Source organism: Siniperca chuatsi, linkage group LG18 (assembly GCF_020085105.1).
Source record: "Siniperca chuatsi isolate FFG_IHB_CAS linkage group LG18, ASM2008510v1, whole genome shotgun sequence".
Classification (NCBI taxonomy): Eukaryota; Metazoa; Chordata; class Actinopteri; order Centrarchiformes; family Sinipercidae; genus Siniperca; species Siniperca chuatsi.
The window spans coordinates 18,018,924-18,034,434 of NC_058059.1; the positions used below are offsets into that span (position 1 = coordinate 18,018,924).

The window sequence follows — 15,511 nt, forward strand, 5'->3', positions numbered from 1 at the left end:
AGGCATCTGCAATGAATAAGGTAGACCTGAATCCAGCATCATTTACAGCACTATGGTTACACATAGTCCCCTAGTAGCAGTTTACCTCTATATGCCAGTGGTGCTAGTAGAGGGGAGTTCTTTGATATTAATCTTGATTTGATGTATGTAGTATTAAGTAATAAATCAGGCGTGTCATTTTCTTCAAAAACATTTATTTCCTTCTGGCACTGTCAGTTTTAATTTTTACCCTACAGTAAATTGCACATCCGCTCATCAACATTTAAAGGTAGTGTGATACGTTTTCTTGTTTTGCCATCCATCCATGAGACCACACTGCTACTGATGCTGCTGTACATAAACCAAATAACTCCAGTTTTGGGTAGTTATGCAGTATAATTACCCTCCCACAGAAACCCTATATGGTACCTGATGGGTTCAGGTATCAGTCTGAAAATAAGGCTGTTTTATCTGAAAAGGAACATACTGGGAGATGGTGGTTTCAGCAGCAGAGATTTGCTTGTACAGTACAGTTCCAGGTGAAATACACAAACATTTTCAAAAGACTTTGATTTTCTACCATTTCTGCTCAGTATTATATTACAATGTATTGAGGACGAAGACTGTGGTTACTGTTTAGTTTTTGCCCTGTTGGGCTAGTGCAAGGTTCCAGACAATGAACAGAGGCTGAGGACAAGGTAGCCAAGTAGTCTCACTTGGTCAGAGCACAAAATTATTCAAGTTTATCTCTAGTTACATTTTCATTTAAGCTCATAAAACTTGGATCTGAAAATTTCAGATACAGTTTCTGAATGAAGTCACCTTTTACAAATTCAGTCCATCCCATTAAATGTATGAATGAAACGTGTATAATTACAGTATAACATGGCAGAGATTTAAAGTACAGAACAGCTGTTTTTTCCATTCTAAAAAGGGCTGCCAAATGTCTCCAAAGACATATCTGTTGGTGTTTGACAGCACCATACAGTATGTACGGTGTAAACCTGAAAAGAATAAATAATAAGGCTACAAATGTGATTCAATTTCATGGATAAACCAAAGTTTTGAGAGACAAAAGGAGTGAACCCTGATCCATTAGGCCTAAAAAAGTTAGGGTAGTCAAAAAAAAAAAAAAAATGAAATGTGAACATTGCTTCATTAAAATTGAAATCTGTTGCTGCACAGTTGCTCTGAAGTAGTCAAGCACACACCACGCCAGAGTAACTAATCATTAAAACACTGCTGTCTCTGAGCTGGTATGGATCTGACTATGACGCATACTGAGCCACTGGGACATTACGCGCACACACGCACACACACACACACACACACTCCACCCAGGCAGTTTTCTTCAACATATCCCCTCAGGTTTTCAACATTTTCAAAAAATATATAGTTCAAAGAGATCATTGATTGTGAATGAGGAAATGGAGCCAAATGTCAAGAGAGGCTTGATCTTTGGAGCAAACGCGCTTGTTGACATTGGTCTCTGTGATTGGTTTAAGTTAGATCTTCATAAAGACCCTCAATACTGAGAATCCACATGCATATAAATATGAAATGGCTATTCACTAAGAAAATAGTGGCTTTGCATTATATATTATTTTGTTTGTTTTGCAAGCCAAATTAAGCATTGCATATTTGTTTTAAAAGTAATTCCATGGTCCCCAAATTTGACAGTCAACAACCATATTTTCATATCACAGCATTTTATGATCAATACTTATTTTAAAGTGGTTGGATGTTAAAGGGTTAATACTCAAAAGCTTGTTTACAAATATTGCCTTATTATTTCCAGGAGAATCTCAGATTTGGCAAGAGTAGGAAAAGTCTTTGGGGCTCGATTCTTTAAGCCAGATCCTAAAAAATATGGATGACATGTTTTTTTATGGGTACTGAAGACTTCACTGACTAGATAGGAAGTTTGATCTCTCAGAGGAACACTTATTGTGCAGAATAAGACACTGAGTATCACTGAGGGACTCTGGGCAACAGGCTAGGGCTTGATTCAGAATGACATGTTCTTGAGTGTTACCGATTTCGGTGAGTGGTGTTACTGATTTTGGTGAGTGGTACAGCCTTTAAATCAGTGGTAAGTGTTGCGCTGATGTTGATGCAGTTTGATGTCACAGGGAAAAGGGAACAGGACTCAAAACACTTTCCTTTGTACATAAGAAACTTGAATGTAGATGGGATCAACTGTCTGATGCTAATTTAGATTGCAGGTAAAAAATATTTGAACTTGAAATGATCTGGCACATATTTTTCCCCATGCTAGATGTTAGTGTTCAGGGGCAAAATGGTGTGTGATGACAAGGCGAACTTTTGATTTTACTGTCCCTGTGCGGGCATCCAAGCCTCCAAAGTGCCTCAGAAAACTCCGGCCTCTGTAAGTAGTGTACCGGCCTCGAGCAGCAGACCCTTGACATAGACACGTACGGTGTAGAACATTGTGAGGAAGTCCTGGGTGCTGAACAGGGTGTCTGCCAGAGCGAATCCCAGCGTGGAGGGGATGAAACCTCGGCCGTACTCCACCATCCACGTCCCGGCGCTCCACTGGACCGACGTGGCCTCGCCTTCACCATGTACGATGGTGTCACCTGTGGGGGGGGGGTGGAAGTAAGGGACTAATATATATATATATATATAAATAATAAAAAATAAAAAAAAAACTAGAAACAAACACTACCTCTGTTTGTCATTAATTTAGGATGGACAGAAAACCATTCAAATAAAAACAGGAATTACCAGGATAGTATATTTCACTTTTGGTTGTCCCCTCCTTCCACTGTCTGAAGGTGCCGGATATGATGGTGTCAGAAATCTCGGCCCAGTAACGACCTGATAGAAGAAGAGAGTTTTAAATCTGTATTGTTTCCTATACAGATTGATCACAAAATCCCAAGAAAAACACCCCCACAACGATTCAGTGTACATCACAAGTGCCAAGAAAAAGGCTCCCAAGTATTTACGTTTTTGAAAGTTTGGAAAATATATACTGCATAATAAGTTAACAGATCACTTCTGTTCCCTCTTACAAAGGCAAGAGCGTAGACTTTTATACAGTAGTATAAAGGCGGCGAAAGTAAAGTATGTGTGTGGTCCTCAACATAACATCATTTTATTTTGATGATTCTTTTCTTTCAGCAAACCCTTTTATTTCAGTAATTTGTGACCATGACAAATTTCTCTCAACAACTCCAATACTGTCATTGCTGGAACTGATATTTTCCCGTACACAGACAGACTTTCAACCCTCTCCATTCCTCACCTGAGTGTCCTCCCGTGTCCACTGCAGTACCAAACAGCAGGAGATACTCTGTGAGCGAGGCGTGGAGGAGACACATGGAGCCCATCCAACCTCCGGCGTTCACAAACACCCACTGCAGGTCCTCGTCTGGCAGGATGTGGCCAGGATACCTAGTTCAGTTACACTTTATTAGCTGGTTTTATAACCTAAAAGACCTCAAATCTGAAAGGTCAATGAAAAACTGCCTAAGGAAGAGTGATGAATGATTATTGTGAAATTGTGATGTAGAGTTGCCACAATTTTCAGGCTTCTTTTAGACTAAATCATTACTTGGTTCATTGAAAAAAGTGGAAAATGAATCATTAGATACAGCCCTATCTGCAAGGCAGAGTAGGTAACCAAGTTCTTTCAAGTGAAACAGGCTCAGCTGTGCAACACAACATATGAGGCTTTAAACGCTCAGGTTGGATTGACCACAACAGAGTCTAATACTGAAATGACCAGTCGATATGGGTCAATCACAATTTTGAAAATTGATTCATCACTTTAAGTAAATTATTAAATTATTAAGTAAAAAATAACCAGACATTTCATGGTTTCCTACCAGTAACTGTCTGAATATATTTCTGATGCAAAATAATATAATTGTTACCTCTTCCTGAGCTCCACCACCACTTTGGAGAAGGCCTGCTCATGGTCCTGTCCTGAGAATAGAGACATTTACAGTAGGCCTATGTATGGAAAGCAGGGAGGAGGACTACTTGGGCTACTTACATTGGTGTAGTTTTACCGTAAACTGCGCTTGAGTGAACTGCAGGTTGGTCTTGACTTAAGTTAGATATAAAACTCATTACCAAACTCACCTGCGTACTGTTTGGCCAATTTGGCGACGTCTTCTTTGTTGAAAACGTAGTTCTTGGTGGCCATCCAATGCCGCAACAGCAGCACGGCCAGGACGGTGACTGAGGCGAACACAAACAGTCTTAAACTCGTTCTGACTACAGACATGGCTGAAACCAAACTAAACAGACAGAGACACAGCAGCAGGTTTGGCTACACGTGTAAATAGAGGCAGACAGGTTGCTCCAAACACGCCATCGGCAGAGGAGGCGTGGTCCAACTGACAGCTTCTTCCTGGTCAGGTGGGGGCACGATGTGGCTGCTCAGCCAATCAGAAGATGAGTGAGCGCGTAGGCGAGAGCAACTCCAAGGTTGCCAGCAATCTGTAAAACCCCCTTTAGGTAATTTTATTTTTTTTGCATATTTATATAAAACGAGTTATCCAAAAAGACACATTTTAGGAAGTTGTCTGGAATGCAAACATTTCATTTTCATGGTCTTATTATTTGGTCGTTTTCGCCCTTATTTTTTGACTTTTAAAGGGTTGTTATCACATGTTGATTTGTCCAAATAGCACTTTTTTCCTCCTTTGTCAAAAAACAGGAAGTAATAGTAGGCCAAGGGGTTTTGTGGACACGGGACAGTATTTGGTAGCTGTTCGCTGAAGTTCAGAGGGAGTTGATGGTTCAGCGATTTGACACCGAAGAGGTGACAGTTCTCAAACAGCACCGACCGAAATGAGCGGCCAAAAAGAAGTCAGTTTTGATCCAAAAGGTATGGAGCTTTGTGAACTTTACGTTACTAGAGTTAAAAGCGAATTTCATTCATCCAGGATCTCGGTAGCTGCTGAAGGATTACGTCTGTGCAGAGAAGTAATTCCAAGCTCTCTGGCAGTTTTACCTTTCCTTGCTAAACGCCAAATCCTCGCGAACAGACCTTTTACAAATAAGTAGGATGTACTATTGAACTTCGCATGGATTCATTACACTACAGAGCACTTCTATCGATATTGTCAGTTTACAAGGGTTTCCATACCCACTACCTAATCAAACACCAATTATTGTGATGCTTCGTGGATTGTTTACAAGCCGAATTTATTGGCAGGTCCTAGCAATTCATAAAATCTCATAAAAATGTATTCTACCCCGAAGCTGGCTTTTCCGGTACTAGAGGATCCATTAAATTAACATATTTTTGATGGAGTTCAGTCACATTGAATTTTCGTGTAAAAAAAAAAAAAAAAAAAAAAAAAAACGTTTGCTGAAATCAATATATGTTGATGTCAAGCCAGTCAGTCCAGCACAGTGACACAATTTAATGATGAAGCTATTTATTCTGGCCTGTCTTCCCGCATTGGCAGAGTGCTTATTGCTTTACAGTACACAGCCAGCTGTGCTGTCTCGTGACTTGAGTTCCTATTACTTTTACTGCTGCAAGTTGCAGCAACAGCAAACCGTCATAAAGATCCCTGTAGTCCACAGACCTTAATCATCTGTGCCTTTTCGATGTTTCTCTGTGTTTGATGTATTGCTTATGTGTAGTAACTAGATCATTACATTTGTGGACATTTTCTTGACTGAATTATTTATTCTTTCAAAATTAATTGATAATGAAAATAATCATTAGTTGCAGCCATGCTTGGCAACATTCAACAAAACATATTAGCAGTTTCCTCTAGTTCTTAACACTATGGATAAACACGATAAAATGGACTAGTTCTGTGCATATGATTAGATTCCACTGTTTCACTTTTTGGCTCTCAAGAGAACCAGCAGTCTCTGTAAGCATGTGTGTGTGTCATTACATTGTCTTGTCTTATGTCTCCTAAACCCCTCAGAGCACCAGCACCTGCGTTATAACCCTCTGCGGGACACCTGGGTCCTGGTATCGGCCCACCGCATGAAGAGACCCTGGGCAGGTCAGGTAGAAAAACCTCCTGAGGAACACATACCAAGATATGATCCCCACAACCCACTCTGTCCCGGGAACACACGTGCACATGGAGAGGTAAGAACAGGTGCATACATTAATTCAGCAGATGCATGCATAGACCTACATAACACAGCAAAGGACAGCTTGTTTGGCCATGGTTTCTTTGGAACTCTGGAACATTAAACGGGTCTTTCAGCCATAGTGTTTACTACTTTCTTGTCCACCTCAGTGCCACACAAGCCCAACGCTCTCGGCCCAATTCATTTTTTTCTAGCTCTAACAACTGAGAAGCTGGCGGGCATCGAGCAGTAAACCCAAACTCCAGGCTTCAAACATCCAGTCAGAAACTTATAGATGATGTCATAGATGTTTCATCCATACTTCTCTGCAGTCCAGGGGTTTGTCTTCAATTACTCATTACCGATGCTGTGGACGTAAACCATTACGCAAAAAGCATAATTTAACCATGACATTGCCTGTGTTTGGAATTTAATGCATATGCTAGCAAATATTATAAATAGTATTCACAACAAAATTAATTTTGTGTTTTCTCCCCCAGTTTTTGATATCACTGTCTATTTCTCTCCAGGAAAATCCAGACTATGACAGCACTTTTGTTTTTGAAAATGACTTCCCCGCTCTTCAGCCAGATGCTCCAGATCCTGGTAAGTATCATTTCTGATGCTGTAAAAATACTGTAGCAAGTCATTGTATTACAGAAATGTTTAAGCCACTGGTTGAAATATTAGTGCATAAACAGTTGTTCAACTGCTTGCAATTATGTACTTTTTGCATATTCTACTTTCATAGCTGTTTTGCTGTTCAGTGAAATGCAAAGTATACACAGATAGAATGTTTGCTAAGTTTTTTTATCTGCATCTTAGGCACAAAATTCTTTTTGAGATTTCATGGCACAATACACTGTTCGATCAGGGCTAATGAGTGCTGGTGGATCGATGTGCTTGTGCCTACAATTGCACAGAAAATTAATTGTTGAAAGTGTAACACATTATTCAATACAGCTTACATTTGCCGTTGTGTTGTTCAGGTTCGGAGCAACATCCATTGTTCCAGTCTAAAGCTGCTAGGGGCGTCTGGTAAGAACAAAGCTTCTTGTCACATATTACAGGAATAATCAATGTCTGCCGTCTTACTGTGTGAAGGTTTCAGTGTTATGTGTAAAGTATGTGTAAATTCCGTAATTATTTTTTGGATTGACACTCCTTATGTGCTATTTATTGAAACATGCCAAGGGACTGAAGATGGGATGTAAACCTGCCATAATACATCAAATAGCAACATTTATCTTTGATATAATACCTGGTCCTTTACCAATAAACAATGTTACAATGAGATAAATACTAAACACATGCATAATATGAATTAAAGTATGGTTGGAAGGTTAGAATTGATTCAAGGATGCTTCTTAATCAGCGTTCCTTTCAAAAATTATGATGCATTCAAATGTATGACTAATTAAATCTGAACCGATGAGTGCAATCAGAGCAGTCATGCTGAGGCAACTTTCATTCGCTGTTGTGATCATCATCATCATCATAATCAGCTATTAGGTGAAGCTAATTTTGTTCATCAGTGCACTGCCTGCCTCTGCTTTCAGGACATCTTGAACTATGCCAAACAAAATCACAAATCCACACCACACATACATTAAGATGTGTGTTTTCCTCTGGGACACCAGCAGATGGGGATGTTTTCTCTCCATTTTTTAGGAACTAGATGCTCGAACGTTAAGATGACATGGATTTCAGTCCAGTGATATTAACCCCAGACCTTGTGTGTTGGTAAATACTGGATAAGAGCTTTCCTTGTGGCCAAATCTTGCTTATTCCTGGGAGAATTTTGTATCCAGTCATGAAACGTGGACCTTTGGACGAGCTTTCTGATCTATAGGCAAAGACTGTTGGATTTATTCGCTGTCGATAGATGGTCTGAGAAGCCTAACAGGAGAGCTAATCCTTTGTTAGTGTTCACTAACAAACAATACACGGTTGTGTATAATTACGACATCTGCAGAAAGCTGCAGAGCTTTTGTGCAAAGTTGCACAAAACCTTTGCTAATACAATTTTCTAACCTTTTCTTTCTCTTGAAGCTTGACCTCACATGGCTCTTAATGTGCCGTGGATCAGTAAGTGAAGTTCCATGACCGCAAGCACATATACAACCCACTCACATGTCATATCATATCAAAGATATATGGTTGTCAGTCTGTAGATTTTTTTTTCTTTAAAGACATTACTGAACAATCCTGCATTTTGGGAATACTTGTATGATTCTGCCTGACAGCAGAGTTACATAACAGCTGAATAATAGATTAAATCAAAACACTGTACTACATGTGCTGGTTGAAAACTGAACTTGGGTGTTTAAATCCCATGTCTTGGCAGATGTTGAGGTTGTCAGTTATTGTTTGCCACACGCACTCACCTAGTAATGAAGCAGAGAAACAGCACTGATTGCTGCACTCTTTGTATTGATTGTTAAATTTCAGGTTATTTTATGTATATGGTGATTGTATTCATTACATTAGTTTTTGTTGTGCTTGTTTGGGGACTGCTCAGTCCACACAGTCTGGTGGCCACGTCAAAGAAAGAGGAACTTGGTAACTGGTGCTTGTTGCCCTGCAGCAACATTCAGAGAGCCAATTAGAGGGAAAACAGAATGGGAAATTTGGGTCAGGGGAGACAAAAGAGAGATGGGGTAAGGGAAGAGATTTTTATCGAGAGTATTTTGAAAAGCTTTGAGAGCTGTCTAACGTCTTTGCTCCTTTGGTTGCTCTACCAACGTCGAGGTTGTGCCGATGGAAATCGCACAGTTACATCTAACGTTATTTCCAAAAGGCGCAGATCTCCGTGTAGCAGCTCTAGCTCCAGAGCCGTCTCTCCATCTGACAAGCGCCCTCGAGTGTGCACTTCATCGCCGGAGGGCAGCGCTGGAGCTCCTGCTCCAACACCCAGAGCTCCAGTCGCCCTGGCTGGTGTTCACTCTCCGCCCGGCCTGTGCTACACAGTTGAGAGTCTGGGAAGACGTCTGGCCCCATTCCAACTCTTTCCAAAAGATCTGAACGTTTTAGCTGACTCTTCAGTCTCAACTGCGCAAAAACTTCTGTTCTGCTGCAGGATATGACATCTCAAACTTTTGATTACTTTTGGACCAATTCAAGCCTGTACAGAGCAGAGGGTGTGCAACCTAATAGAAAGGGAACAAAGCAGTTGACTACTAATTTTATCCAGATTATAGCATTTAACTCATTCTGATATGCACCAAGGCAAGACTATCCAGACCTTTGTGCCTCCCACTGTTACATCCAGTTCAAACTGTATGGGTCCTGCCACTGTGTGCTCTGACTCTCAAACAATTTGTGAAATACTCTAGCCATCCTAAGCCTGACTGCCACAGTTGACAATTCTACTTATTCTGCAAGCTCCTTAAAGATGGCACACGATGACACTGGTAACAAAAAACTGATTGAAGCTTCACCATCTAATTTTTAATTTTCACACTGTACCAGATCTAACAAGCATAGTGGTGGTGTTGCAGCTATTTTTTCAGATATTTCATCATGTAAAAATGTCACATTTGGTTCTTACTCTACCTTTGAGTATTTAGCTCTGGTAATCAGATCTGTATATCCCTGTCTCACAGTTTACCACCCTCCAAGGCTTAAAAAGGTTTTTTATCTGAATTTGGTGAGCTTTTATCAAAAATTACTGTTGAATATGACTCAATCCTTATCTCTGGTGATTTTAACATTCATATTGGTAACACCACAGACCGATTTTTTTCAGTGTTTCATGTTGACCAAACATCTACCTGGTTTAAAATTAGTCAAAAGATGCTCCATTTGTGCAGACACTTCTCACAGGTTTGTTGCTAGATATACTAACTCTGTTAGGTGTCCTGGGTCACATTCTGATTTTAATTTGTCTTCCTCATCTCTGTGTGACAATTTGGCCAACAATTGTAACAATTGTGACATACATTATGGATGTAATTGCACCTATGAAAACTAAGTAAATGTCTGGTATAATAAAGCACCTTGGAGGAATGTGGAAAGAGTGAGGGCACTAATAAGAACCTACCGTCCAGACAGCATTACTTTTCTCAATTGATTTCTGAAAATTTTAATAATTATAGGTTTCTGTTTAGCACAATTGATACACTGGTTAATCCTATTAGACCAATACCTGCAGAGCTCCACTCTTCAGAGAAATTTAATGAATTTGCCTCATTCTTTAAATACAAAAATTCCAATATTAGGAATAATATTATGGCTTCCTCTACTAGTGGGTGTGACCACTCTTCTTCCACTCAGTGCCATGTTGCCAGCACTCTCTCAACTTCACCCTTATTCAATATAGTGAACTACAAGAAGTGGTGCAGCAGTTAAGTTCTGCAACATGTGCTCTTGACCTTAATGCCTACTAAGTTGTTCAAGAATGTTTTCAGCTGTTTGGTTGATGATGTCCTTGATAATTGTTAATGCCTCCCTACTCTCTGAGACATGTGTGGAAGATTCCAAACATGCTATTGTTACACCGCTGTTGAAAAAGAGTAATCTTGATCCATTTGTTTTTGAGAACTATAGACCAATCTCAAACCTTCCATTCCTGGGAAAATATCTTGAAAAGGCTGTTTACCAACAATTACATATGTATCTGTCATATAACAATTTGTTTGATGTTTACCAGTCTGGTTTTAGAGCTAACCACAGCACAGAGTTGTTAATGACCTTAAAATTAGCTCAGACAACCATAAAGTCTCTATCCACGTACTTCTTGACCTCAATGCAGTCTTCAATACTGTTACCATTTAATTCTTCTTCAGTGCCTTGAACACTGTTTAGGTCTGAGAGGCACGGGTCTAAACTGGCTTTCTCACTGGAAGATTTCTTTCTCTGTATCTATTGGCAACTTTGAATCAGATGACGTTGGCGTCCATATGGAGTCCCACAAGGGTCAATTCTTGGTCCACTGCTGTTTAACTTGTATATATGCTCCCACTTTGGTCCATCATTCAGCAATACAACATTTCATATCACTCATATGATAATGAGTGATAACACACAGTTAAACATTTGTTTCTGCCAACTACCTTAGCCCAGTGAATGACCTCACCCAGTGCATTGCTGATATCAAGTATTGGATGGCAAAAACTTTTTACAACTAAATGAGGACAAAACAGAGATTCTTTTAGTAGGCCCCAAGGGCTTTGAGGCACCAGATTCACTTGTTATCCCTCCTGTCGGTTAAGCCTCGTTAGCTTGCCAAAAACTTGGGTGTGATTTTAGATGCTGATCTTAACTTCCAGAAGCACATATCTAATATCTCCAAGACTGCCTTTTATCATCTTAGAAATATAGCTAAAGTTAGATGCTTCCGTTCACAGTCAGATGCTGAAAAGCTGGTTCATGCTTTAATTTCCAGTAGACTCGATTACTGAAATGCACTTTTTGCTGGACTGACAAAGCAGGTGTTAAATAAACTCCAGCTTATTCAGAATGCTGCAGCCAGAGTTTTAACTGAAACCAAAAGGTTTGAACACATCACTCCTATTTTAACTTCTCTTCACTGGCTCCCAGTAAAACAAAGAATTGATTTTAAAATACTTCTTATCGTTTTTAAATTGATGAATGGCTTGCCTGTTGTATGAAATGTGCTATATAAATAAACTTGACTTGACTTGCTAATGATTGGCATTCACAAAACCTCATTGTCTCCAGCACGTTGAGTACTCTGGAAAAATATTTTTTCTGAGCTGGTGTAATAAAAAAGCGTGGAGAAAATTCCTAATGGCTTCTCATCTCGCCCCTTCTCAGTCATACATTCTCTCTCAGCAGAATGTTCCTAAATCCTGAGTCAAAAGATTTGGTAACACTTTATTTTACAGGCCTGATAGTGTCCCTATAACTTCCTAGAAAGGAACTGTTATTTAACTGTAATTTCTTAGGAAGTTTCCTGGATAATAATTTGGTACAAATTATAAGAAACATTTATGTCAGTTGGTACACTTCACATTAATTACAATTATTTTCTAGCATAATCCAGAGCAGCTGAACATGCAGAAATGTATGTCTGTCTGTCTGAATTTTAATGACAGGAAAGCATAGAGTTCAACAAATAATAATGTTTTCTAGAATACATTTACATGGGTTTAAATGGATCTCTTTAATTTTTTTTCAGTCGTTAAAATATAAGTTCTTTCAAGGAAATGTATCTGGAAATCAACAACTACCTCTAAATTGCATCCAACTTTTTCTTCTATGTTCTGTGTAAGCTAGCTCTTATATAATTTCCTGGTTCTTTCTTTAAAAACTGAAATAAATGAATAGGTCACTCACTGTGGGGCATAAGGTTCCTTGTTCGATCCACAGCTTCTCCAGAGAGAGTGTCGAAGTGTCCTTGAGCAAGAAGCTGAGCCCCTAACCGCTCCTGATGAGCAGGTTGGCACCTTGCATGGCAGCCTCTGCCATCAGTGTATGAATGTGTGTGTGAATGGGTGAATGTTGGCATGCTATATAAATGTAGTCCATTTACCATTCGCTATGTTTATTACTCAGACCACTTAGAACACATATTTTTCTTATTGTGCCACCAAATTATATAGCTCTTTCCAAGGAACTTAGTTTCCAAGAACCTCAGTTATAATGAAATTGGTCTTTACATATATACACTTATATTCAACCCACACTGATAAAACTAATTGTCACTGTGAGCTAGTTGTCATTGTGAGCATGCTAGTGTTGGGTTTAACATTGTTTATACAGTTTTAGTGCTTGTTCAAGGTCTACACACACACACACTCGAGTGCTGGCAGCTCCTAAAATACTCATAAACAAATCATAAATATGACTATTCGGTTTTGCTCAGAGCATGAACACCAAAGTCATGTTCAGTTATTGATCGTGTACTAGCTGCTCGGGCCATAAGAAGAGCCTGTCGGTCGAAATTTAATTTTTCTGACTTCTGACAGTCGAGCAGGTATCCGCTGGGTATCATAGGCAAGGCTGAGAGCAAACGTACACACACACACACTCACTCACTCACTCACTCACTCACTGAGGACGTGGATTAACTACAAACACTTCTAAACTCTGCATAATTGCACCCTGAAGTCATGTTTTTTCAGTCGCTTACTTTTTCTAGCAGAATTCAGATATCATGATGGATATCATGAGTAAAAGCTCTGACCATATAAACCATGTATGGATGTACTGGCTTTGAATGTGACTCTGGACATGTGCCACATGTTCCCATGTCAGTCAATCCCAATCATGCCTGTCTTATCATCTTTGAAAAACAGAGGAAAATGCTGATGTGAAAAACATCACATTAGTTTTTTTTGCCCATTAAATCTCCCTTTGGGATTCTAAAGTATATTGTATTGTTGTCAATTACAATACTAATAAAATGAGTAACTTTTAAAATGAATTGAATTGTTGTTTACCTGTAAATTCTGTTTTACCAAACCTTAATGCTACATTGATATTAACTTTTATGTCTTGTTTGTAGTTTGAACCTAGACTCACTTTAATCCCAAACCTTTACTGCCAGTTGAAATGGCTGCAGTTTTTAGGCAGAATGAGAAAATAAGAGAGTTCGTTAAACATGAAGCGTACAGTTTCTCTGGAGAGCTGAAGCTGAAGGAGAACACCTTCACTTTATTTTTCATCCAGCAGCATTTGAGTTGGATCTTCTCTGCTCTCCTCTTTTGAAGTGTTAAATTGTGGCTGGCCTTTCAAATTGTAAAAAAAAAAAATGTTTTAATGCATTTCACAAGAATGAATTTTAGTCCATAAATGTAAACCGGTTTGATACTGAAGTTTGGTCACATTTGGGCAAAAACGTTCATCTGAATCTACAAGTTATCAGGCTTGCTATTTATGAATTTCAACCATTTTTCAATTGATCTGAAGAGCACCACATCTGACTCCATAAACAAGTGCTTCAACAAAAAATCCAAAGACGAAGATGTCATGTAGCTGTTTTGCTGTGGTCTCCGGGAAGTGCTGAGCAGTTATTTCACAGCATTCAGCCCTGTGCACCAGAGGTATAAAAAAATAATCTCACATATTATCACTTTTAATTTTATTAACCAGGCCAGGCCCAAAGACAGTAGATCAAGGCTCTTTTTTATGTATTTCATGGAAAACCCAGGCAGCACATTAATCGCGTATTAATCCCAACAAGAACAACAACAACAAAACATCATGATAAATAATAGACACAGAAAGAAAAACAGAGATGCAGATAGAACAAAGACAGAATCAGAGGTGAGGAATGAACTTCTTTTGCACATAGGATTGGTGCAAGACAAAAATAAAGTGAGAGAAATGTAGTTTCACACTCACTCAGATGCTACTGTCAGGGTGCCCATTAGCAAAGCATTGAAACCCCAACATCTTCAAAGTTTGTAAATCAAAAATATGACAGCAATTGTGAGTTTGTTTGTTACTCTTGCATTTAAAGTCAGCACTGACTGATCATAGAGAGACAATGAAGAAGGGTCGTTAACAGCGCAGTGTTTTTATGCTAGTGGTATGGCTCTAGGGACGACACTGTGGCTCTATTGCAGACTAAAATATCTATGATGGATTAAGATGTAGTGCAGACATTCATGGTCACCATGGGATGAAATGTGAAAGCTTTGAATTGATTCTCTGACTTTTCATCTAGCGCCATCATCAGGTCAAAATTTCAATTTGTCCAATACTTTTATTTATCACCAAATACCTGTAAAACTAATGACATTCCCATCAGCCTCAGCTTTACTTTAGTTGCTTATTAGCATGCTAACATGTTAAACTAAGATGGTGAACGTGGTAAACATCATACATACTAAACATCAGCATGGTAGCATTGTCATTGTAAGCATGCTAGCATGCTGATGTTAGCATTTAGCTCAAAGCACCACTGCATCCTAAGTGCAACCTCACAGAGCTGCTAGCATGGCTGCAGTCTTGTTTCACATTTTGCTACAGAGCAAGGTTTATTAATGCAGTGTAATCCCTCTTTCAAAAATACCATAAGGCAATGTTAGGGATATTTTTTTTAAGTATTGCTAAATACACTGCTTCTGTTTTCAATCCTTTTTTTTTTTCAAAACATTTTTGAACGTGCAAGGAGACATTTCAGCTCAGCTCTGACATGAACAGATTTTGACCAATACAAGGAAATTGTTTGATTCACTGTGTATTTGAAATGATGTGATATTGATACGATTAACTTCCTACTATCTAACATCTCTCGTGCCACCCTCTCTGTCTCTGTCATCATCTCTTCTTCAGTAAGGTCATGTGTTTCCATCCCTGGTCCGACATCACCCTCCCTCTCATGAAAAAACAAGAGGTTGTCAAGGTGATTGACAAATGGGCGGGGCTTGTTGAAGAACTAGGCACCACATACCCCTGGGTTCAGGTATGGGATGCGCGTGCACACACACACAGACTTATTCCTATTCACATTCACACATTATTGATCTAATTTGTCCCT

At 39.2% G+C, this 15,511-nt stretch overlaps 2 protein-coding genes across 6 annotated transcripts in view; one reads left to right on the top strand and one right to left on the bottom strand.

The window, feature by feature from the left end:
- Positions 1-177: 177 nt before the first annotated feature.
- sigmar1 (sigma non-opioid intracellular receptor 1) lies at positions 178-4,375 on the bottom strand. Its single transcript, XM_044173095.1, has 5 exons — positions 4,093-4,375; positions 3,882-3,933; positions 3,251-3,399; positions 2,728-2,820; positions 178-2,579 (listed from the first exon to the last, which is right to left on the bottom strand). Exons 1-5 carry the CDS (start codon positions 4,235-4,237, stop codon positions 2,350-2,352), a joined length of 669 nt encoding a protein of 222 aa, XP_044029030.1. The 5' UTR covers positions 4,238-4,375; the 3' UTR covers positions 178-2,349.
- Positions 4,376-4,669: 294 nt separating this feature from the next.
- The window catches only part of galt (galactose-1-phosphate uridylyltransferase), a 41,237-nt gene continuing 30,395 nt past the window's right edge, over positions 4,670-15,511 (top strand). For 4 of the 5 annotated variants that reach the window (XM_044173087.1, XM_044173086.1, XM_044173088.1 and 1 more), the window contains exons 1-5: positions 4,673-4,843; positions 5,907-6,076; positions 6,591-6,666; positions 7,050-7,098; positions 15,307-15,436. In XM_044173087.1, coding sequence (XP_044029022.1) covers positions 4,807-4,843; positions 5,907-6,076; positions 6,591-6,666; positions 7,050-7,098; positions 15,307-15,436 — 462 coding nt within the window. In that variant the 5' untranslated portion in view covers positions 4,673-4,806. Of the gene's footprint in view, positions 4,844-5,906; positions 6,077-6,590; positions 6,667-7,049; positions 7,099-15,306; positions 15,437-15,511 lie in introns of all 5 variants that reach the window. The other variant, XM_044173085.1, reaches the window with a different exon arrangement.